Source organism: Echiichthys vipera (assembly GCF_963691815.1).
Source record: "Echiichthys vipera genome assembly, chromosome: 20".
Lineage (NCBI taxonomy): Eukaryota > Metazoa > Chordata > Actinopteri > Perciformes > Trachinidae > Echiichthys > Echiichthys vipera.
The window spans coordinates 26,792,196-26,815,111 of record NC_139845.1 but is presented as its reverse complement, the minus strand read 5'-3'; the positions used below and the strand labels follow the sequence as shown (position 1 = coordinate 26,815,111).

The window sequence follows — 22,916 nt, the reverse complement described above, 5'->3', positions numbered from 1 at the left end:
CTTCTTCTTCTTCTTCTTCTTCTTCTTCGGGGTTTGCCGGCAGTTTGCATCCATTATGTTGCATTACTGCCTCCCTCCGTACTTACATTGACATTACCACCTCACAGTTCGAGCACACATCCTCACCTACGCTCTATTGGGGTGTTAAGATTAACGTTATTTTTGTCCTGGGTCGACCTGGTGCGGCACTTAAACATTATCTACAACTGTGTGTTTTTTTCACTCTATATTTAATACATAACCCAGGAGGCCTGATTTAAAGCATAAAGTATGTTGTTAACTCAAGTCCACATCCGCGCTGCCCGAGAGAGTAAACATAGAGCAAGTATATCTCACACCTACGTTTGGTATATATATATATATATATATATATATATATATATATATATATATATATATATATATATATATATATATATATATATATATATATATATGTGTAAATATACAAATGTGAATACTTGACACACAAATAAATCAACTCATTTGTATAAATAAAAGTGTATTTGTAAAAATATTTTCGAGATTTGAAAATAAATATGCTTGACTGCGTTTGGATTCTGCATTTGTGGATCGCTTTTGGGCTTTTCTCTCGATTACATTCTTACCGCACATCAAGATCATACAGTCTATGATCAAGATCCACAAATAATAGCCAAAGTCTCTAACGCTGGTCTGCCATACTTTTTATTCGTGTTTTTTTTTTTGTTAACTGTTTTTCACAATTTTTTTCAAATATTTTTATCTTTATTTCATTGGCAATCAACTATTCCCACTAGTAGTGAAATCATCACAGATCCATTGATTTTGTTTGGATTTTTATAATTTCTTCTTTTGAATGAGTATGCTGTTGAATGGCATATTGACTGAAGTCATAACTGGGGAAGCGCTGAGTTTACCCCGGTGGACGAGAGGGTGGCCTCCTTACGCCTGTGGGTGGTAGGGAGGAAAACTCTGACTGTTGTTTGTGCAGATGCACCGAACAGCAGTTCGAAGTATTCAGCCTTCTTGGAGACCCTAAATGGAGTCATGCATGGAGCTCCAGTACAGCAGTGATTCCTAACCATGGGGCTGGGCTGCCAGCGCCACCTAGTGGGCCGTGAAAAACTTTCAGTTCTGCACCTGTGGGCTGCAATGTAGTTTCCTACCATCTTGGGCAGTAAGGCGTCAGCCAGTTGTTTAACTCGCTCCAATAAGCACTGCAGCAACTGCAGAAGAAGCCAACTGCAAACTCACCTGAAGACCTTAATAGAAGTTTTTAAAAAGAAAAAATGAGCATGAAAATGATGGCAACCCCTCCTCAAAGCCTAAGTTTGTGCTCAAGTACAACCCTGACTATATTAAGTTTGGCTTCGTTAACGGAGGTAGCGAGGCCAGTGTGTTGATTGTGGACTAATGCTAGCCACCGAAGCACTGAAGCTTTCAAAATTAAGGCGGCATCTTGAAACCAGACATCCAAAGCTAGTTGGAAAGCCAGTAGATTTTTTTAAGAGAAAGGAAAATGAACTACAGATACAGAAAAATCCATTGTTTCACTGACTGGAAACGCTAAATGTGCATTGAAAGCCAGCTACCTGATAGCTAGATGTGTGGCGCAGAGTAAAAAAGCGTACATTGCAGAGGATTTGGTTCTGTCTGCCGCTGTGGACATGTGCCGTGCGATGTTCAGGGAGACTGCTGCAAAGAAGCTCATGACCATCCCACTATCAAACGACGCTGTGAGTCACCGTATTGCTGACATGGCCTCAGATATACAGCATCAGCTGGTGGAGAGAATAAAAAAAGGTAGATTTTTCTCCTATCTTAGTGAGGAGGTGTGGTTGACCCCATTGCTAGGTATGAGTCATCATTTCAAAAGCTGTGATTGGTTGATCCTAAAAGCTAGATAAAAAATATACTTTTGGTGATAATGGGCAAAGGATGGACCCTCAAATCGATAATCTTAATTATAGAATCTAATCTTATGAAGACTGTGTAATTGTAAATAATATTTCACATAAAAGAAAATATCAGTTAAATGAATAGTAAGCTATACTTTAAAATAATCCCACAAAATGTGTGAAAATTTAGGCCCACTTGCACAGTATTCACATAGTGATAGTTATATTTTTTTGCTTATATTAACTGCCATGCTGGTAATTTTTGCACTTTCAACATTTCAACTCAATTTGGTATTAACGAGGGTAAAATGGCTCAGCTTTCATCAATGTCTGTGATTGCTGACCGACCTATAAGAAGCAGTATTGGTTGGCTTTCAAATCTACCACAAACCAGTGACCAGCAATGGAGAAGAAAAGAACAAGGAAACCCAACTGGACAGAGGAACAGTGTTTGCTTCTGGCTCAATTGGTCAATGAGCATAAAAGTGTTTTGAGAGGTAAATTTGGCCCCAGTGTCACAGTACAAGCCATGAAGCAAGCATGGGAAACTATAGAACAACAGATAAATGCCTCTTTTCCGCTGGTTATGCGGACAAGTGAGGATTGTGAAAAGCGGTGGTATGTGTTGCAGTGCGCATACATACTCATACAGCTGCAATGGAGGAACCTGAGATGGTGGCATCTGTACTATCAACTGTCTGTAAGTGACTTTACTTCATCCTCTGCACAGTGTCCTGAACTTACCCTCTTACATGCTCAGACTAAAAAAGGGCTGGCCCAAATGCAAAAAAGACCTAGATCCCACTCTGACACCATACTTCCTGATACGTCATGAACTCTCTGCATCTGACACAGTAGTATGAGGGGTGAGCATCGTTTCCTTGTTTCTCTACGTGCAACAGTGGTTCACTTGGCGCATGACACACATCAAGGAGTAGTGCGCACCAAACAGAGACTAAGTGAATTGTACTGGTGGCCTCAGATGGACAAGCTGTTGGAACACATGCTTCACCTGCCAGCTTAATAATCTGCCAAGACAGCCCCTGCTCCACTTCAGACCATTCAACTGCGAAATATGCCTCGGTAGAATAGAATAGAATAGAATTACTTTAATGATCCAAGACTGGGAAATTATTTTGTAACAGCAGTAGTGGGTCGGCAAATAAAAACTTCGTACATAACATAAATAGAATCCAATATATACATATGTCTGTATATATACAGTGCACAGTGTGCTATAAACAATAAACAATAATAATATATACAACAAAATATGCTAAATATACTATAACAATAATAATATATAGAAAACAAAAAAAACAGTAGAGATGGCAGAGTTCTCTGTCAGGCAGAGATGAGAGAGTTATTATAAAAAGTGATGGATTATGGCAGGAAAGAGTTCCTGAATCTGTCGCTACGCCAGCGAAGCTGAAGCAGCCTTTTGGAGAAGGTGCTCCGCTGTCTGACCAGTGTGAGTTGGAGAGGATGGAGAGGATTATCCATGATAGATAACAGTTTTTTCAGTGTCCTCTCCACCACAGCCTCCAGAGTGTCCTGTCTGCAGCCAATCACAGAGCCAGCCTTCCTGATCAGTTTGTTGAGTCTGTTGGTGTTGCTGGCACCAATGCTGCTTCCCCAACAAACCACAGCAAAGAAAAGTACACTGGCCACCACAGACTGATAAAAGATCTCCAACATCTTGCTGCGCACGTTGAAGGATCTCAGCTTCCTCAGAAAGTAAAGTCTGCTCATCCCCTTCTTGTAAACAGCTTCAGTGTTAGATCTCCAGTCCAGTCTGTGGTTGATGGTAACACCCAGGTACTTGTAATCCTCCACCGCCTCCACATCCTTTCCCAGAATGCACAGATGTTGGAAAGCCGTGTTCCTCTTCTTCCTGAAATCTATCACCATCTCTCTGGTCTTGCTGATGTTCAGCCGCATACGGACAAACTGCGGCTTGCCTGTCAGGTAGTCAGTAATCGAGGAGATCATTGTGTCATCTACTCCCATCACCCGCAGCTTCTCCCCCAGTAGCAGTGGCTGAATGGTGTTAAAAGCACTAGAGAAATCGAAGAATGTGATTCTCACAGTACCTCCTCCACCATCCAGGTGCAAATGGGCTCGTTGCAGCAGGTAGATGACAGCGTCATCAACTCCCAAGTGGGGCTGGTAAGCAAATTGCAGAGGGTCTAGCAGGGCTCTCACCTGCGGCCTCAGGTTGACCAAAACTAGTCTCTCCAGCACTTTCATGACGTAAGATGTGAGGGCCACTGGTCGATAGTCATTGAGGTCTGATGGTGTTGACTTCTTTGGAACTGGAATCAGGCAGGAAGTCTTCCAGAGCACTGGTATTTTCTCCTAACCAAGGCTCAGGTTGTAGAGGTGTTGTAGGACAGGAGACAGCTGGCTGGCACATGTCTTCAGGATCCTGGGGCTGATACCGTCAGGGCCTGCAGCCTTATGCTGGTGGAGTCTCTCCAGCTGTCTCCTAACCTGGCCTGCAGTCACAGTCATGTGGGGGAGGCTGCTGGTGTCTTCAGTGGAGGACGAGGAGGTGGAGGAGGAGGTGACGGTGGAGGAGGAGGAGGCAGAGGAGGAGGAGGTGGAGGTGGAAGAGGTGGAGGAGGAAGAGGTGGAGGAGGAGGAGGAGAGGAGCTGCACAGGAGAGCTCTCAGCAGGGGATTGAGGGGGGAGGGAGGAAGCATTTGGGGCAGTGAGGGTGTGTGGGGGTCTGGAGGTGTCATGGAGACGACAGAAGGCTGTGAGCTGAACCTATTGAAGAATCTGTTCAGCTCGTTTGCCCTCTCCAGGCTGCCTGACGACTGTCTGTCGCTCACCTTCGGCCAGTGATCGGTCCACACATCTCTCACATTGTTCTGTTGGAGTTTGGCCTCCAGCTTCCTCCTGTAGGCGTCTTTACAGGTCCTCAGTATATCCCTGAGTTCATGCTGCACTCTTCTCAGTTCTTCCCTGTCTCCAGACCTGAACTCCCTCTTCTTCTTGTTAAGAAGGGCTTTCAGGTCATTGGTGATCCACGGCTTATTATTAGAAAAGCAGCTCACAGTCCGGGTTGGCATGGTGGTGTATTCACAGAACCTAATGTATTCTGTGATGCAGTCGGTCATGCTGTCCAGATCCTCTCCATGTGGCTCAACAAGTGCATCCCAGTCTGTCGACTCAAAGCAGGCCAGCGCTGCATCAGCTGAAAGAGGAGCGTACACACCGACAATGATGGCAGACGTGAATTCCCGGGGCAAATAATAAGGCCTCATCCCCACAGTCAACAGTTCTATGTCCGGGGTACAGAGACGTTTCTTCACGTGAACGTGTCCGGGATTACACCACCTCTCACTCACGTACAGTGCAATCCCTCCTCCTTTTTTCTTTCCGCTGCTTGTCACGTCCCTGTCCGCCCGAACAGTGCTGAAACCGGGAATCGCCACGCTGTGGTCCGGATGTGTGAGTGAAGCCCTGTCTCCGTGAAACACAACACACTGCACTCACGATATTCCCTCTGAGCCTTTATCAGCGCTGCGAGCTCGTCCGTCTTGTTCCCCAGAGACCTCACGTTTCCCAAGACGATCGCCGGTACAGCCGGTCGGTGTCTCCTTCTCTTCGCCCTCCGTTTCACTCCAGCTCTGCAGCCACGGCGTCTCCTCCGCAGCTCCTTCGGGACCTCGGGTCTGGCTCCAGGCACCAGTACAGGTCCACACAGCGCAATCAGCTGGTCGCGTGTGTAAACAATGCGCTCAGTGATGCGCTCCTGACCCTCCGTTGCTAGGGTTAGCAAAACCATCACAAAAACAAAAACAACACAAAAAGTGCAGTGAAAGTTCAAAAAAAAAAAAAAAAAAAAAAAAAAAAAAAAAGGAAGGTGTTCGTCCTTTCCCAGTCTCCGGGGAAGAGTCGTCAAAAGTTCAGCAAAAACCAGAACACAAACACAACCAAAACTTTTTAAAAACTTAAAAACCCACGGGAGCTGCTGTTACAGGCTGCCACCTAGTACGGCGCCATAGCAACAAGGTGAAAGTAGGACTGGACATTGTGGGTCCTTTTGAGAATGCTTCTGCCCAATGTAGGTTTGCAGTGACTTTAATAGACCATCATAGTAAGTGGCCAGAGGTGGCATTTCCCCAGTGTGTCACCGCTGCAATCGGTCTTCAGCAGGGAAGGGAATCCTATTAATATTGTTACTAATAATTAATATTGACAATGGGCCACAGTTCCTCTCTAGTGCTTTTGCTGATTTTCTTTCAGAGAGGGGAATATGTCACCTGCGCAGTAGTATCTACTAGTGCAAGTGGTAGAAAGATGGAACAGAGTGCCTAAGGAATGCATCTTAGCCGCAGAACAGATGCAGAAAAACTGGAAAACTGCGGTAACTGACTTCAAGCAAGACCACAATGCAAGACCACTGTGCAACACCGCAAGCAACCACCGGTGTCTCACCGTTTGAACTATTGCACAACAGATGAATGGAAACTAAGCTGGATTTTTAACTTTCCAGTTACAGACAGTGTGACAAGTGCACTTCTTTGAGAAGTTAGTGGAAAAGAACCAGAACAAGTCAAAGCAGTATACTGACAAACGTCAAGGTGCAAAGACGCCTGTATTGAAACCTGGAGACTGGATGAGAGTGAAAAACCACAAACATGTCCACAAAGGAACTCCAAAGTTCACTCCACCTTTGTCCATTCAGAGACAAATTGGACCAAGTCCATTTCTGTTAAGTGATAACAAGAAGTGGAATGCTTCCCGGCCCCGCTGTCCTGCGGGTCCTGTACCACCAGCAATAAAGCCGGCTGATAGCCCCAGTGACTTTGAGAAGGAGTTCTAGAGGGGCTACCTGGCTTGCTACCCTGCTTGGCTAATGAACTTTCAGGTTAAGGACAATTTTTTTTTAAAAAGGGAAAAAAAGAAATTAAGTAAAATGTTCCTGATCCTTGTGTGTGAAATGTTAAAAAAAAACAACAGTAAACCAAAAAATTGCTAGGTATGCTCAGTTAGGACTCAAACTTCAATTGACAGATTGTGTTGTGTTTCATTATCCTGTACAACGCCAGAGTTAAAATAGCCATGAAGAAAAGTAATGTGGTATTTTCTGTTTCTTACATGTAAGAAATGTTTTGGTAATGGCTTAACAGAAATGGTATAGCAGCTAAGGTTATGCCCTGAGCGCTGTTTACTAACTTAAGTTCTCACAAATGCCATGTATGTTTTATGTTAGTCTGAAGGTACCGTGCATAATCTTTCAAGAGGGGAATGTTTCATCCGCCACTAGGTGGCATCGTACTGCTGGGTGTACACCAGGGGGAAGAGCGGGGAAGAAGAGTGTGTATGCATGTAAGCATAGACATAGAAAGAGTAGACGCCTCATCGAACGTTGGGGTTGGGCCTATTGGCGCTGACGAGCGGTGGGGCCGCCATCTTGGACCGGTCGCCACGGTTCGGCGTATTTTAATTTTCATAGTGGGATTAACAGTATTAGAATATTCTGATATGATATATGTGATGTATGATAGTTGTTTTACAAACACTATAAATATAAACACAACAATAGAAATCATTTATAGAGTATTAATAGGCTATATTTCATACATGAATACATAAATCTCTCTCTCACTCACTCTCTCTCTTTCTCTCTCTCTCTCTCACACACACACACACACACACACACACACACTCAGAGAAAATTAAAATACATGTAAATCAAGAGTATCAATACAATTAGGTCAGAGAGAGAGAGATGACATTTTGGACACAACTAAATACAAGTCAAACAGACTCACTTCCATCTAAAGCACTAAAAAAAAAACAAGAGCCGAACCCTATGTGTTTATAAATATTCAGAAATGATCCATGCTCTGCAAGTCGCATAGTCGTGGTAGTGGAGAGGAGAGGGAGGGTCCACATTTGAGCGAGTGTGTGTGGTATAAAAATATATATAACATTTTGTTAAATCGATTATTTTCACACTGTTTTGTTCTTGCACAATTACCAACGAGAGTGTAGCTCTAATTGGTAAAGACAGTGATGTTGTAGGAGTACTTTGTATAGTATCTAAAATGACTGTCCTTTGTTTTTAGGCAAGGTCTAATTATGTGAATCTCTTCTTTATTACATATTTTAATTATGTAGTAATTGTATTTAATGTGCAAACAAAAACACGGGGCATAGTTCAGTAATATCCATTTTAAATTATACAAACGATTTAAGATTTTTCCTTAGTTCGATAAATGTATGATTTTTTCTTTTCAGACTGTTTCAACTTCTGTGGTACAACTGAACTAAAAAAGCCTGGACTCATCAGTTCTGGTTTACAAACATGTGACGTTCGTCCTGCTTTAAGTGGAGATGTGGAGAACCAAGTAAAAATGTATGGAACATTTTGTTCAGCTGTGAGAATATCGGGCACAGAGTGGAAATACATGTTTACGCTTGCCTCGTAAATCTCTAATTCATTCTTTATAATAAACCCCACATCATGTTGCTCCTGTTTGATGAAACAGTTTAACAGCAAAGGATATTGATCAGATTCTGCCACTTCTCCTTTGATAGTATAAAATTAAAAAAAAAAAGTGACATGACATGAAAAATGATCAATGTCATGTTCAATATTTAAAAAAACAAAACTGAGAATATCTGAGGTGACCTGAGATTAACTGTCTCTGAAGTGTCTTCCTCTCATGAAACCACAGCACATCCTCCGCTGACCTACTGGTGGATATGCAATCCATTTACACTAGACTATGTACGACAACCCCTCTCCTCCCTGCTTCTCCTTTCATATCTACACAGGCATGCACACACACACACACACACACACACACACACACACACACACACACACACACACACACACACACACACACACACACACACACACACACCACATCTGGCCGGGGGTAAATTAACTAACATTCCCACAGAGGCTAATCTCCACGCCTCTACTGTGACAAGATAATAATAATATAATAAGGGACAGCCTGAGGGACTCACCATAACATTCAAAAATGCATGGATTTATGTATAATTGTTTAAAATTGTACTGTACCGTACTGATTATGAATTGTAATATTGTAATATTAGATTAGAGCAGGAATACGCTGCACAGTGCTCTGGCATCTTGTTCCTTCTGCTGCTCAACTCATAGGCTCAACTAGTCAATCATAGAACTGATCTGGGAGAATGACCGGTCCAAGATGGCGGCCGCATTTCTCGCGGCCCAACGTTCGATGCGGCGTCTACTCTTAATATGTCTATGCATGTAAGTGGAAGGTGTGTGAGCAGACGGGTTCGGCTAATAAAGTAGCCAGTACAAAAGTAGTCCTGTTTCCATGATTACTCTACTTCAGCCACATATCAACAGAACAAATATATTTGATAATAATGGCAGTCCAAACAAACCTTCTTCTCAAAATGATTCCCATAGTTTATTTTTTTTCTTTTATTTACTTGTAGATTGCCATCAAATCTGGCATGCCAACAACTAAAATGGTTATCTTATAAAACAATTATAAATAGAGAAGTTGTCATTGTAATGAGGTGTGTATTTACTGTTCTAGTTTAGTAAATACTGTTAAAAACACAATCATTTTCTTTTATTTACCTACAAAACAATTACATTTCCTGCAATTTCCTGATGTTAAACTCAGACAAAACTGAAGTTTATTTACCTAAAAACAATTACATTTCCTACAATTTCCTGATGTTAAACTCAGACAAAACTGAACTTATTGAACTTTGCCTGTAACATCTCCGTAACTCATAACCTAAACATACTGCTATTCTAGATAGGAATCTGGGTGTTATCTTTGATCAGGATATGTCCATTGAGTTCCACATAAAACTAACGAAGAGAACTGCCTTTTTCACCTGGGTAACATTGCAAAATTCAAGGACATCATGTCTCAAAAACTAGTCCATGCATTTGTTACTTTTAGGCTGGACTATTGCAACTCCTTATTATCAGGCTGCTCCAATAAGTCTGTTGAGAGTCTCCAGTCGGTCCAAAATGCTGCAGCTCGTGTACTGACGAGAACCAGGAAAAGGGATCAGATTTCTCGAGTATTTGCTTTGCTGCACTGGCTCTGTTGGGAAAAAATACAATATGTTATGATGTCTTAATTATGGGGGTTTACATGCATGAATGTAGTATGGGATGTCTTGTTTTAATATTCTGGCGCCATAAAAGATAACAGGACCTTGGGCTTTGGAGATGGCTCTCTTTATCTGTCTATAACATGTGTCTGTGTATTGGGCAAGCATTTTGGTTATACATGTGACAATGCAACATGCTGTACTAAGATGTTTTCTGATCAGATCTGTGTATTAAACCATGTATTCTTGTAAGGACAACTGAGGCTCCTATTATCTTATTGTCTTTATTTATCATCTGGAAGGATAAGTGACTATTATAAATTTTCTTCATCAGCGGTAGAATCTAGAATAGAATTTAAAATCTTTTTCCTTGCCTACAAAGCTCTTATTGGTCAGGCTCCTTCGTATCTTAAAGAGCTCATAGTACTACCCCACTAGATCGCTGCGCTCTGAGAATGCAGGGCTACTTGTCGTTCCTATAGTCTCCAAAAGTAGAATGGGAGGCAGAGCCTTCAGCTACCAAGCTTCTCTCCTGTGGAACCGACTCCAAAGTGTTGTTCGGGGGGCAGACACCGTCCCCATATTTAAAGTAAACTTAAAACTTTCCTCTTTGATAAAGCTCATAGTTAGTGCTGGCTCAGGTTTGCCTTGCACCAGCCCTGCCGGGGGGATAATACTGTTCCTGATAGTGTGAGCTTCTCTCAGTCATTTTAAGCCAAAATAGGGGTCAATGTTGAACAAATTGCAACAGAAGCAAACTTAACTGATTTTGTATCCTCAATATGTCCTGAGTAAGGGGAAAAAAAGCCCAGAAGAATCCTAATAGGGGGAAGTTTCTAAAAAAAAGACCCAAATATACCTTATAAATTCATTATTTTTCTTTACGCGAATAGGGCAAAAAAAGAGAAAACCTTCAGATATCACCATGACCATGACTGAGTTGATTGTTTATATCAAGACAAACAAAAAATGTATTACACGTTTTTTGAAATGGTTTGTTCACATGGGCAAATGTCGCATAATCTATATTACGTCTGTGCTAATTTTCATAAATACCACAACGGATCTAAACATTATTATATTCATTATATAACATTATATTTAGGTGAAAATGTCTTGTTGAATCTTGTTGACATATAACAGTAAAAGACTCAATGTTAAGGTCTGAATTAACCCATTTAGTCAACCCATTCCCATGAGCATTAATAAATGGAGGCAGGAAGAAGGACTTTAAACCAGAGTTTATGAATTATTATAGCAGAGATGGGGTTTGTGGCTCGGTCTGTGGGACTGTTTCTGGGGAATGAATGTGAGATAAGAACAGACAACAGGAGAATGCAGAAGACAAAAGGTAGGTAAAAAACATTCTATGTTCATTGAGTATTTTTGTATCTTGTGCAGGATACATTTATAGTTCTCAGTCATCTACAGGAGTGAAATCCATTCAGCAGTGACCCAAGTCCATGGAGGGGAAAGGAGGAGGAAACGCCTGACACACACATCAGGGAATCCTCCTGGTGAAAGATCTTGTAGTGGGTTACTCCTCGTCACCGCTCTGGGCAAGTATAGTGAAAACCACAACAACTTTAAGACACGTGACACACAACAGCAAGTGTCGTTTGAACAGTACAGCAAACTGACAACTTTGAAAGTCTGACCGTGGGAACCTGGCATTAATGTATTTAATGGCTAGAAGACTAGATATTATAGATTCATACAGTTTAAAGCCCTAGTGATGTTGTACTGTATATTCCATTCAATAGATTTTTTATGTATATAGTCAAATCATAACAAAAGTTAACTCAGGATACTTCAGAGTAGGTCTAGATGACACTCATATGATTTAGACCCACAATTCTCCTATGGTCAAACAGGAACATTAACAGCAACAGTGGCAACTGAAAGAAATAAAGCGATAATATTGCAATGGTGGTAGGAGATGTTCTTTTGTTCGAGGCTTGCTTTAGAAAGTGGTTGTATTGTTGTTGTACACGCTTGTGACCAAGAGGTGGCACAATTAAACAGATGGGATTATATCATGAATGTACAATATACCGTAGCTGCACCATATATTTAAATGATTACAAAAAACAAAATTTAATATATTTGCTAATAATGGCAGGCAAAAGCTTCTTCTCAAAATGATCTGCCATAGTTTAATTTTTTTTTTCTTTTATTTACTTGTAGATTTCCATCAAATTTGGCATGCCAACAACTAAAATGGCTATAATATAAAACAATTATAACTAGAGATGTTTACTAGTTGTCATTGAAATGAGGTGTGTATTTACTGTTCAGGTTTAGAAAAAAACAGTTAAAAACACAATGATTTTTTATTATTTACCTACAAAACAATTACATTTCTTGCAATTTCCTGATGTTAAACTCAGACAAAACTGAAGTTTATTTACCTACAAAACAATTCAATTTATAATACAAAACAATTATAATAGAGATGTTTACTAGTTGTCTTTAACAGGCAGGGACATTGGACAGACCCTAGGCTCACGGTAGACCAACTGTCCTGACCATTTAGGGGAAGGAAAAGACACAGAGGAAGGGAGTGAGAGACCCAGAGATCCACAGCAACCACAATAATAATAAACTAAGACAATAGTAGAAATATGACTCATAATAATTATGTCAATGGATAAACTATAATAATATGAACAGCAGCAATGATGGTTTGGTTAATAATTATATCAGTAGATATAGTGGAATGACAAGAAAAATTGCAATCAATCAAATGACGTGGTCGGAACTGTATTATGTAGATGCAGAGTTAAAAAGATTGGTAATGGAGGAAATGGGACCTTGTGGGTAGCTCATTCTGGGAACACAGGAGATGGGCTATATGACTAAGAAGGTTTAGAATACGAAGGAGATAGGTATAGCCTATATCATAGTATATAGTGAGTTTTGTGTTTGTTTGGGTTTAGGGGTGCAGATCCAATGTCAGGATTGGAGGGTGCGGGGGTGGGGGGATGGGGTATGAGTGGCCCGTATGCAACTCATACCATGCCCCCGTAAATCACCACCATCACCATATCATTCGAAAAGTACTGCACATAGAATCATTGACTGTGTTTACCTTTCTTGTTTATTTGTCCTAAACAGCCAACAGAATATCACTGCTTACTTAAAGGTTGAATATGGAGAATGAGCAGAACACCGCCATCTAGTGTCTCATGATTGTCGTCGCAACAACAAAATATAAATCCAGCAGTCGGGTTGCTAGGTTGGTCAGACCCGGCCCAGTAGCTACAGGAGACAAGAGTCTTATTGAGCCTGTTTGAACCCATCCCCTCTGGCAAATCACACCATAAAAACAAGGATTAGAGGAGTTTGGCTGACAGTTAGCGTTAGCCGTTAGCCATTCCAGCTAAGTAAAGATGAAAGTCATGTTAGCGATCAAGGAGAAATGTAGCCATAAAATGTTCATTCATTCAGACTAAATATATTTTTTTATGGAAAAGCAATACTTTCCCTCAAAACGCCCTGTGCGTGCATTCTTTTTTTTTTATATATAGCTTTTTAATAAAGATACTACATATTCAACCTTTTACTGTTATAATAGTAAATCCTCATTTTAAGGGTCTCAGCTCCAGTTCTTCTCTCCATCTTCCTTTTCTCCCAGTGTAGGGGACTACTTTATGCATGCATTAACTGATATGGATGAATATGAAAATATGAAGGTTTTTTTTAAAGCCTGCTGATCATCAGCGACTGTGTAAGAAATTCCCCGTTCATTTGTGTTGTAGTGGAGTAGAGCACAGATGGATGTGGAGTCAAAAATATATTTTTCAAACATAATTTTTTCACCATTTCAATCATTTCCTTTTAGATGTGAATCTAACATGTTAAGAATGTGAAGTCCGAAAATACATTTGTTCCCCACCCATGTATGGGTTGGTTTGGTTTTCTTTAATTAGGCTGCTTTCAATATTATCATTTTTATGACCCGGAAGATGACATCAACAGAAGGCGTGTGTGTTTCCGGAAGACGTGGCTGTTGCTGCAGTGGCAGCTGTCATCCAAATTACTCTTAGGAGTACCTTAATGCTAGTTTAATAATCCCGTTATCCGTATTTTATCGTCACCCGTTTATTCGGCGTCAAGATGATTTCGCTAACGGACTCCCAAAGTAAGACCTATGTATTGGAGCTTCTGTAGGCTGCTGCCCCCTCTATGGAACCGGCTTCGTTTGAGCTGTAGCAGCTGGTTAACTAGCAGTTAGCATTCAGCTGCTCCAAAATAAGACTGACTTGTTCCTCTCATGACGCAGCTAACAGCTTAGTGCTAACTAGTTGTATGGCAAGAAAAAGAAAGAAAGAAACTAGTTGCAGGTGCAGCTGTGGACAATAAATGTGAATTTTGTAATATTGGAAATATTCTACATTTATTCTGGGGGTGTCAGTATACTTTAGAGTTGTGGAAAACTAATTAAGAGCGTTTTTAACATGGAACTTCAATTGGAAACAAAATATGTAATTGCCTACAGTAAAAACAAATGAATACAGTGGATTGTGAACATATTTATTCTACAAGGAAGGTTTCACAGAGTCGATCCAGATTGTTAGCAATAAGAAAAGCATTTTTTACTGTTGATTTATTACAACATTGTTTTAAGAAAATGTGAGTATATAGCCTGTATTTATTTGTTATTTCACCACAAGAAGAATGTATTGTTCATAATTATGAATAATGATTGCCATTTACACACACACACACACACACACACAGAGGACAAGTAAAATACTAAATAAAATAACAAAAAAACAGACAGTCAGCTTAAATACAAACATTTCACCCAGTGCATCCTCAGGCTGGTGGTATAGCGATAGCAACTCAGATTGGTATTTACAAGTACCACAATGATACTATTCCCAGATTCCTCCAGTCCTTCCATAAATTTAAACATAAGATTTCTTAAAAGTGCATGGAATGTGCTCACTCCTGCAGTGACAAACATCTAGCTGGCACTGCCCCCTTTGGGTATTTCTAAAAGGATGCGCAAAGCATCATTGTATGCAGCCTGCAGCCTCTGCATGATAGATATTGTTAATTGTTTCTGCCACATGCTGTTTAAGAACATTATGCAATAAAGTTTTTTTTTAAATAGTTGTGTGGCTCCTGGCAAGCCCTTGATTGAAAGTCACATACAGTGACATTGTAATTCCATCTTAAAAGCTTTGACTAACGTAGCTTCAAACAGAGAGTGAACTATGGAAGCTCCAGTGAGTTGGAAGCTTTCCAGTTTTCTTTTGGCTTTTATTAGAAATATTGAACTTTTAACGCTACTCATAAAAGTATTGTACATTTAAAATGCCTAACCAATCCAGTTAAGTTTGAATATATACATTAACAAGTATGGCACGCATGAAAGTGTCCTGTTTGAATTGGCCACATTAATAGGAATCTCACTTACTTTGTCATTTTAGTGTGTGCTTTAGTCACAGTCAAAGCTATCCAGAAAAGGGTGGCCAATCAAATGTATCTTATAACAGCTAAGAGTGTCTAGCCCTACATTTAAGACAAACTCAGATGGAATAATTGAACCTTCCAATCCAATCCAACTTTATTTATTTATAGACATACAACATAAGTAAATTTAATGCCTCCTGTGGAATGTGTGTGCCCTGCAGAGATTGGAATGGGATTGACAGGCTTCGGTGTGTTTTTCCTCTTCTTCGGGATGATCCTGTTCTTTGATAAAGCACTCCTGGCTATTGGAAATGTGAGTGTTTCTATTTAAGTGATATAATATGTGATCTTGAGAAACATACAGGTGAAATTTTCTTTCCTTCATTTTAGAACGTGCTGATATCATAGGTGTCATGTACGCACCACTTTTTGCCCCACCACTTTTTATAAGTATAATTTTTTATACATGTCCTGAATAGCATGAGTTTCAGTTTTGTTTTTCCTGTTAGGAGTGGAGCCTCTTCCCAATCAATTTAACAAACGATCTTTGAACAAGTCAATCTCCTACAGAGAGCAAAGGAGACAATTAAATAAAATTAACGACTTTCAAGGGGTGCTGTTCAGGGCTGAGGTGCCACCCTAATATAATGACAGGGGAAACACTGAGTATGAGACGTCTCTCTAATATTGGACAACGCCTTTTTTCATCGTAGATCCTGTTTGTTGCTGGACTTGCCTTTGTCATCGGGCTGGAAAGGACCTTCCGCTTCTTCTTCCAGAAGCACAAGATGAAGGCCACCACTTTCTTCCTGGGAGGTGTGTTTGTGGTGCTGATTGGCTGGCCCATCATTGGAGTTGTACTCGAGGTCTACGGCTTTTTCCTCTTGTTTAGGTAAGAGGGAATAAAGGGGGCGCAGGCTGATAAACTGATACAGCAGACTATGCAAAGTGGGGTTTGGAACTGGCAGTATGGCAAGTAAAGTTATGCAGCACAATTCAACAACGAGGTAATTCAAAGTTCTTTACATAAAACATTAAAAGCATTGGAAAGAAAAATATAAAATGACCTAAATTACTTACAATGAAATTCAAATAAAGTAATTTAAAGATCAGAATATTTAATTTCTGAAATAGAATTTTCAGTTGTCAGTTACAGGTAACAGAAGTTACAGAAGTTACAGTTTTCTGTAAGTTTGTTTCAGGTATTTGATGCATAAAAACTCTCTGCCTCTCCATGTTTAGTTCTGACTCTGGGGACACAGAGCAAACCTGTCCTATGTTTAGTCCTGACTCTGGGGACACAGAGCAGACCTGTCCCATGTTTAGTCCTGACTCTGGGGACACAGAACAGACCTGTCCCATCTTTAGTTCTGACTCTGGGGAAACAGAGCAGACCTGTCCCATGTCTAGTCCTGACTCTCGGGTCACAGAGCAGACCTGTCCCATGTTTAATTCTGACTCTAGGGACACAGAGCAGACCTGTCACATGTTTAGTCTTGACTCTGGGGACACAGAGCTGACCTGTTCCATGTTTAGTCCTGACTCTGGGGACACAGAGCAGACCTGTCCCATGTTTAATTCTGACTCTAGGGACACAGAGCAGACCTGTCCCATGTTTAGTCTTGACTCTGGGGACATAGAGCTGACCTGTTCCATGTTTAGTCCTGACTCTGGGGACACAGAGCAGACCTGTCCCATGTTTAGTCTTGACTCTGGGGACACAGAGCAGATCTGTCCCATGTTTAGTCCTGACTGTGGGGACACAGAGCAGACCTGTCCCAGACGATCTGAGAGGTCTGGATGGTTCGTGGCTGAGCAGAAGATCAGAAATGTATTTTGGTTCTAAACCATTCAGTGCTTTGTAAACCAACAGAAGTATTTTGAAATCAATTCTTTGACAGACAGGAAGCCAGTGTAAAGATCTGAGGACTGGAGTGATATGATCATGATGATATGGTCTTAGCGAGGACTCGAGCAGCAGCGTTCTGGATTAACTGCAGCTGTCTGATGGACTTTTTAGGGAGACCTGTAAAGACACTGTTACAGTAGTCGAGCCTGCTTGGATTATGTTCATTTTGTCGTTCTGATTCACGTATGTTTGAAATTATTTTTTTAACGACAGATATGTGAAGGGAAAAAGTTTTTACCTTGCTGACATGTTTCAGCTACAGCTGCAGCCTTCCTCAGGCTGACGTATAATGACGCGTCGGTCTTTATCAGCTAACCGGCCTGACAGAACTGTCAGATTCTGTCAGGCCATCATCCCATACATCTGAGGAATAACAGAACCCATGCAACAGATAATAAAAAAAACACAACATCAGCACAGCAGTGAAACCACACACAAAAGACAAAATAGACCCGCAAAAAAAAGGAACGCAATCTACAAAATCCCATGCAAATCATGTAACAAAACATACATTGGAGAAATGGGCAGATCCTTAAATAAAAGAAAGGCAGAACATCAAACAGAATGTGAAAAAGAAACAGCAATAGATCAATTAAAGGCACAGCGGAACAAGAAAACGTGGAATTAGCCATCATGGACCACTGCAAGGGCACAACCACATCATGAACTAGAATGAGGGAAGGGTCATCACATTGTAAGAAAACAAATTCTCTTCAAGGTGGATACATGGACAGCACATGTCCTGCACCTGATATGGAGGCACTGGCTGTTTGCCTATTTCTTTAATTTTGTCATTGAAAAAGGAGGCAAATTCATTGCAGGCCCTGGTGGAAAGCAGTTCAGTCGCTACTGACAGAGGAGGGTTTGTTAGCCTGTCTGTAGTAGAAAAAAGGGCAAGTGCATTATTAGTGTTTTTGGCAATGATGTCTGAGAAGAAGGATTGCTTTGCATTTCTCAGTTTCAAGTTGTAGATTTGAAGTCTTTCTTTATAGACATCATAGTGAACCTGGAGATTTGTTTTCCTCCACCTGCGTTCAGCTTTCTGACACTCTCTTTTTTTTTTATTCTTACCAATGTGGAATTTCTCCATGGACACTTTTTTTTGCCAGAGACCACGTTCACCTTAGTGGTTGCAATGGAATCAATAATATTTGTAATTTTCACATTGAAATTATCAACAAGCTTATTGCTTATATACTTGGGCCCAGAGGAGGGTTTGTGTGCAGGAGAAAGCCTGAAAAAATGTTCCACAGGTGTTTTCTGTGATATTACGTTTTGTGATGCCTTTTCTTTGAGCATCACTCTGCACAGAGATAGCATTTTCAAAGAAAACACAGGAATGATCAGAAAGAGCAACATCAATCACAGCAACCTTAGAAATTCTCAAAGTGAGGTACAGTTAAGCCTTCAGGTCTTTCAAAAGACCCTTCATGGCCTACATCCTTCACTGGATCCAGTCCTGATATTTAGATGCAGTTAGAGACTTTGATTTTGATTTTGTCAGTTATGATTGTACATGTTAATTGTCTTCCTCTGTTCCATGCAGTTTTCTCTATTAGGACTATGACTAACTCGTCCTCTTTTTCTGTCTCTGTCTTTGTCTCTCCCCCTCCCTCGCTCTCTCTTTTACTCTCATCCCCCCAGGGGTTTCTTCCCAGTTGTAGTGGGCTTTATCAGAAGAATACCTGTTCTCGGCTCCATCCTTAACCTGCCCTTCATAAGTACGGTATGTATATCCCAGTACTGCAGCAATACTGCAGCTTTGTCTTTTTAATAATCTGTCTATTTAAACACCACAACAGATTAACCAAACTGCCCCAGTCCAATGACAGCTCGATTAGTAATCCTTTTGGAATAGCTGTAAATGTAGAACTCAAAATCTGAGTATCCATGGCAAGAATATAGTGGCATATTATGAACTTTTAAGTTATTCTTCAGAATTAAAACCAGAATCTGCACTCAAATATAATTAATGACAAAACGGTTTTCAATTCTTGCACATATTTGTGCATTTTCATTGAAATACTGTGTTAATAATTGCCGAATAATGACAGAACCAAAAGTGACGTACTATATCTGTTTATCCTGTCCTGTGTTGTGTCCCTAAGGCATGCATGCTTTCTAATATAAATTGCTTCAGGATAGTGGGCAAACAGTTCCTTCAAGGTATTGGTTTAATCCATACTTACGCTGTGCATCTCACTAAAAGCTCACAGGTCTGTCAAATCATGCTTTATACATGGTAAAGCACAAAAACAACCAGATGTCAATTAACACATTTTCTTTTTCCTTTTCTTTCAGTATGTGGACAAAGTGGGCGAGAGCAACACCATGGTATAACATCGACTTTTTGTACCCAGCAGCTTTCACAAAGCAACACAATCTCACATGGGGCTGATTTACAGCAGCTAAGGTTATACTTTAAGATTGTTCCTTGCTCCAGCAGGCAAAGACTGCAATTTTACTGGTCAGTGGTACCAATCAAAGGTTCATCAGAGCATGACACCACCAGTTTGGTACTTAAGGGGGATTATATTTCAAATGTTATTGACCCCTTCACGGATGAGTGCATCTGGCATGAAAATAGTGGATGGAAGACTCCCTCAAAGCACCAACAACTGTCGAAGTGACTCTGTTACTCTTTGGAATAAAAAGACAAAACCATGGACCCTCTAAAAGGATGAGACGTGGACTGACAGCTTGCCATGTTGCTACATTTCTGTGCCTGTGCTTTGACGTTATTTGGACAAAAGCTTTTAAGTCCTGTATTTTTTTTCTTTGCAAATATTCTGACTATTTGAATCCCAAGTGTGGCTATTGTTTTTTACATGCCATTTTTGTTTATGGCTGGATGAATACTTCAAGATATATTATTTTCTAAAATCAGATTACAATGATCAGTGCTTTACTTCATGTATAGTGAGGTGCCATGGGATTATACTAGTATTTGTTATTATCGTTATTACTACTAGTATTAAAGTCGGGTAACACCAGAAAGGGGCAACGCTTAATTCACAATGACACATTGATGGTGACGTTCGTCTAGGGTGTTAGAGAAGCTTGTTAATGTAGTGTCACTCATAAAGCCAGCTAGCAAATTACTATAACTGGTGAGCTAACGGCAAACACGGCAGCCAGCCAGGAACATGCTACCGCTAGTCTGTCTAAAAGGCTCCCCCTAGCTGGCTGCTTTCCTAACTTAATAGCAAACAAGGTTTCTTAGTTGTTGAGTACCGGAAAATACTGAAAGTTCAGCTTTCAAGAAGCATATTTGAACCAATTCAATTTCAATTAAATTTTATTTACAGTGCCAAATCCTAACCAAAGTTATCTCAAGACAATTTACATATAGAGTAGGTCAAGACCACACTCTATGACTTATTTATGATTTACAGAACCAACAATTCCCCCATGAGCAGCAATAATGGTAATTATTTTTTCATGGTTATTATATACATTATTAATCCAGAAATCCAGGAATGTCCAACAGACCGATTCTATGGAGGATGGCCATCTGTCTTGACCACTTGGGGAGAAAGTAAAAGAGAGAAGAGACGGACAGACAGAGAAATATAAAGACAGACAGAGACACAGTCCCAGAGATCCAAGCAACCACTAAAGTAACAGTAACTATAATAATATTTATAGTAATGTAAATATGACTTATATGTTATGGCAGTTTATATAGTAAAATAGTATAAACAAGCACAGCTAAGGTGATAGAATATGACAATGATAATAATTGTCATTAAATATGATCAATGACATGAGTAGTGGTAATATCTGTGATACAATGAGAAATACGACTGATAATGTTTTTATGGCTATGAGTTTTAGAATTAAAAAAACGAATTATAATATATTAATAATATTAATAATAGCAGCAGGCACCACCACGATCAGCAGACACCTGCGAGACGATAAAGCACAAACGACTCCAGAGAAGAAGTTGAATTAGTAACATGCATTGATGATACATGAATGATACAGACAGAGAGGAGAGAAACTCAGAGTATCAGGAACAGGATTATCCCCCGGCAGACTAGGTCTATAGCAGCAGAATTAAGGGCTCGTGAGCTCTAACTATGACCTTTATCAAAGAGGAAAGTTTTAAGTTTACTTTTGAATTTGGGGACAGTGTCTGCTTCCCGAACACTTGGGAGTTGGTTCAACAGGAGAGGAGCTTGGTAGCTGAAGGCTCTGCATCCCATTCTACTTTTGGAGACTCTAGGAACGACAAGTAGCCCTGCATTCTCAGAGCGCAGCGATCTAGTTGGGTAATACGGTACTATGAGTTCTTTAAGATATGACAGAGCCTGACCAATAAGAGCTTTGTAGGTAAGGAGAAGGTTTTTAAATTCTATTCTAGATTTTAGAGGTAGCCAATGCAGAGAAGCTAGTACAGGAGAAATATGTTCTCTTTGATTGGTTTTAGTCAGTACTCGAACTGCAGCATTTTGGACCAACCAGAGACTCTTAACAGACATGTTGGAGCAGCCTGATAATAAGGAGTTGCAATAGTCCAGCCTAGAAGGAACATATGCATGGACAAGTTTTTTTTTCTATTCTATTAGATCTATTAAAACAAGTACAGAGACAAGACCTTTGTCTGAAGCTATTAGTAGGTCGTTAGTAATTTTTACCAGAGCTGTCTCAGTGCTATAATTCACCCTTAATCATGACTGGAAGTCCTCAAATAACTCATTGTTATGTAAAAAGTCACACAGCTGATTGGTGACTAATTTCTCGAGGATTTTAGAGAGAAAAGGAAGGTTAGATATAGCTCTATAGTTGGCTAGAACTTCTGGATCAAGGCTTTTTTAGAAGAAGAAACATTGTCTCTTGTCTCATAACCGTCTACACACGGGCTGTACGCATACAAGATAGCTGCAGGTGGTATGATGAGATTGAATGCAAGTTGTGCATATTGACAGCTGCTCTGGCAGCAACACATAACCTCTGCTGCAACATAGTTGGCGAAATTGCACTTTATTTGCTGTGTTTCTTAAATGATAGGTCTCACGAGTTGTTGAGCAGAGGGGTGTATACGAAGCATGCTGAACATCCCCAGGGTTTCTTTCGAGAACCTGGATTGACAAATACAAAACTCGCAATCAGAGTTAAATGTTACTATGAAGCTCACTTTAGAGTACATTTGTCAAGCCAAGGTTTCCACTTTAGTTTCATTGGCCCTCATTTATCAATCTTGCGTGAAAACAGGCGCAGATCTGAGCGCAGAATTGGTCGTACGACAGGACACACGTGTAATTTATGAAATATTTGTATCTGACCAATCTCAGCATACGAATGAGCCTTGATAAATGCGGCGGCTGAATTCGATATTCCTGGTTCGGAGGCCTCGCCCACTGAGGTCAAACATGGAGAAAAGAAACACTGGTAAGAAAAACTTTTCCGACACAGAGATCGGCATCCTGACATCCGAGATGGAGCAAAATAAAGATGTGCTTTTTGTCAGTCTTAGGAGTGGAATAAAGGGGGCCCATAAAAACGCTGTATGGAAAAGAATAACGGAGGCAGTCAACCCGAAGCAGCGCTCCACTGCGACCCGTGTGCGCGTGTGCGCACTGTTTAACCTGTGCTCC

At 40.5% G+C, this 22,916-nt stretch overlaps 1 protein-coding gene across 1 annotated transcript; it reads left to right on the top strand.

Moving 5' to 3' along the window:
- Nucleotides 1–13,991: 13,991 nt before the first annotated feature.
- On the top strand, nt 13,992–22,592 carry golt1ba (golgi transport 1Ba). Its single transcript, XM_083935466.1, has 5 exons — nt 13,992–14,124; nt 15,626–15,717; nt 16,118–16,296; nt 18,958–19,039; nt 19,615–22,592. Exons 1-5 carry the CDS (start codon nt 14,100–14,102, stop codon nt 19,651–19,653), a joined length of 417 nt encoding a protein of 138 aa, XP_083791592.1. The 5' UTR covers nt 13,992–14,099; the 3' UTR covers nt 19,654–22,592.
- The last annotated feature ends 324 nt before the right edge of the window (nt 22,593–22,916 follow it).

Bases quoted from the DNA above. Each gene is read 5' to 3' on its own strand.
- golt1ba (XM_083935466.1), top strand. From the start codon at position 14,100: ATGATTTCGCTAACGGACTCCCAAA. The intron at 14,125-15,625 runs GTAAGACCTATG...TGTGCCCTGCAG, and splicing joins TTCGCTAACGGACTCCCAAA to AGATTGGAATGGGATTGACA. The intron at 16,297-18,957 runs GTAAGAGGGAAT...TCATCCCCCCAG, and splicing joins GGCTTTTTCCTCTTGTTTAG to GGGTTTCTTCCCAGTTGTAG.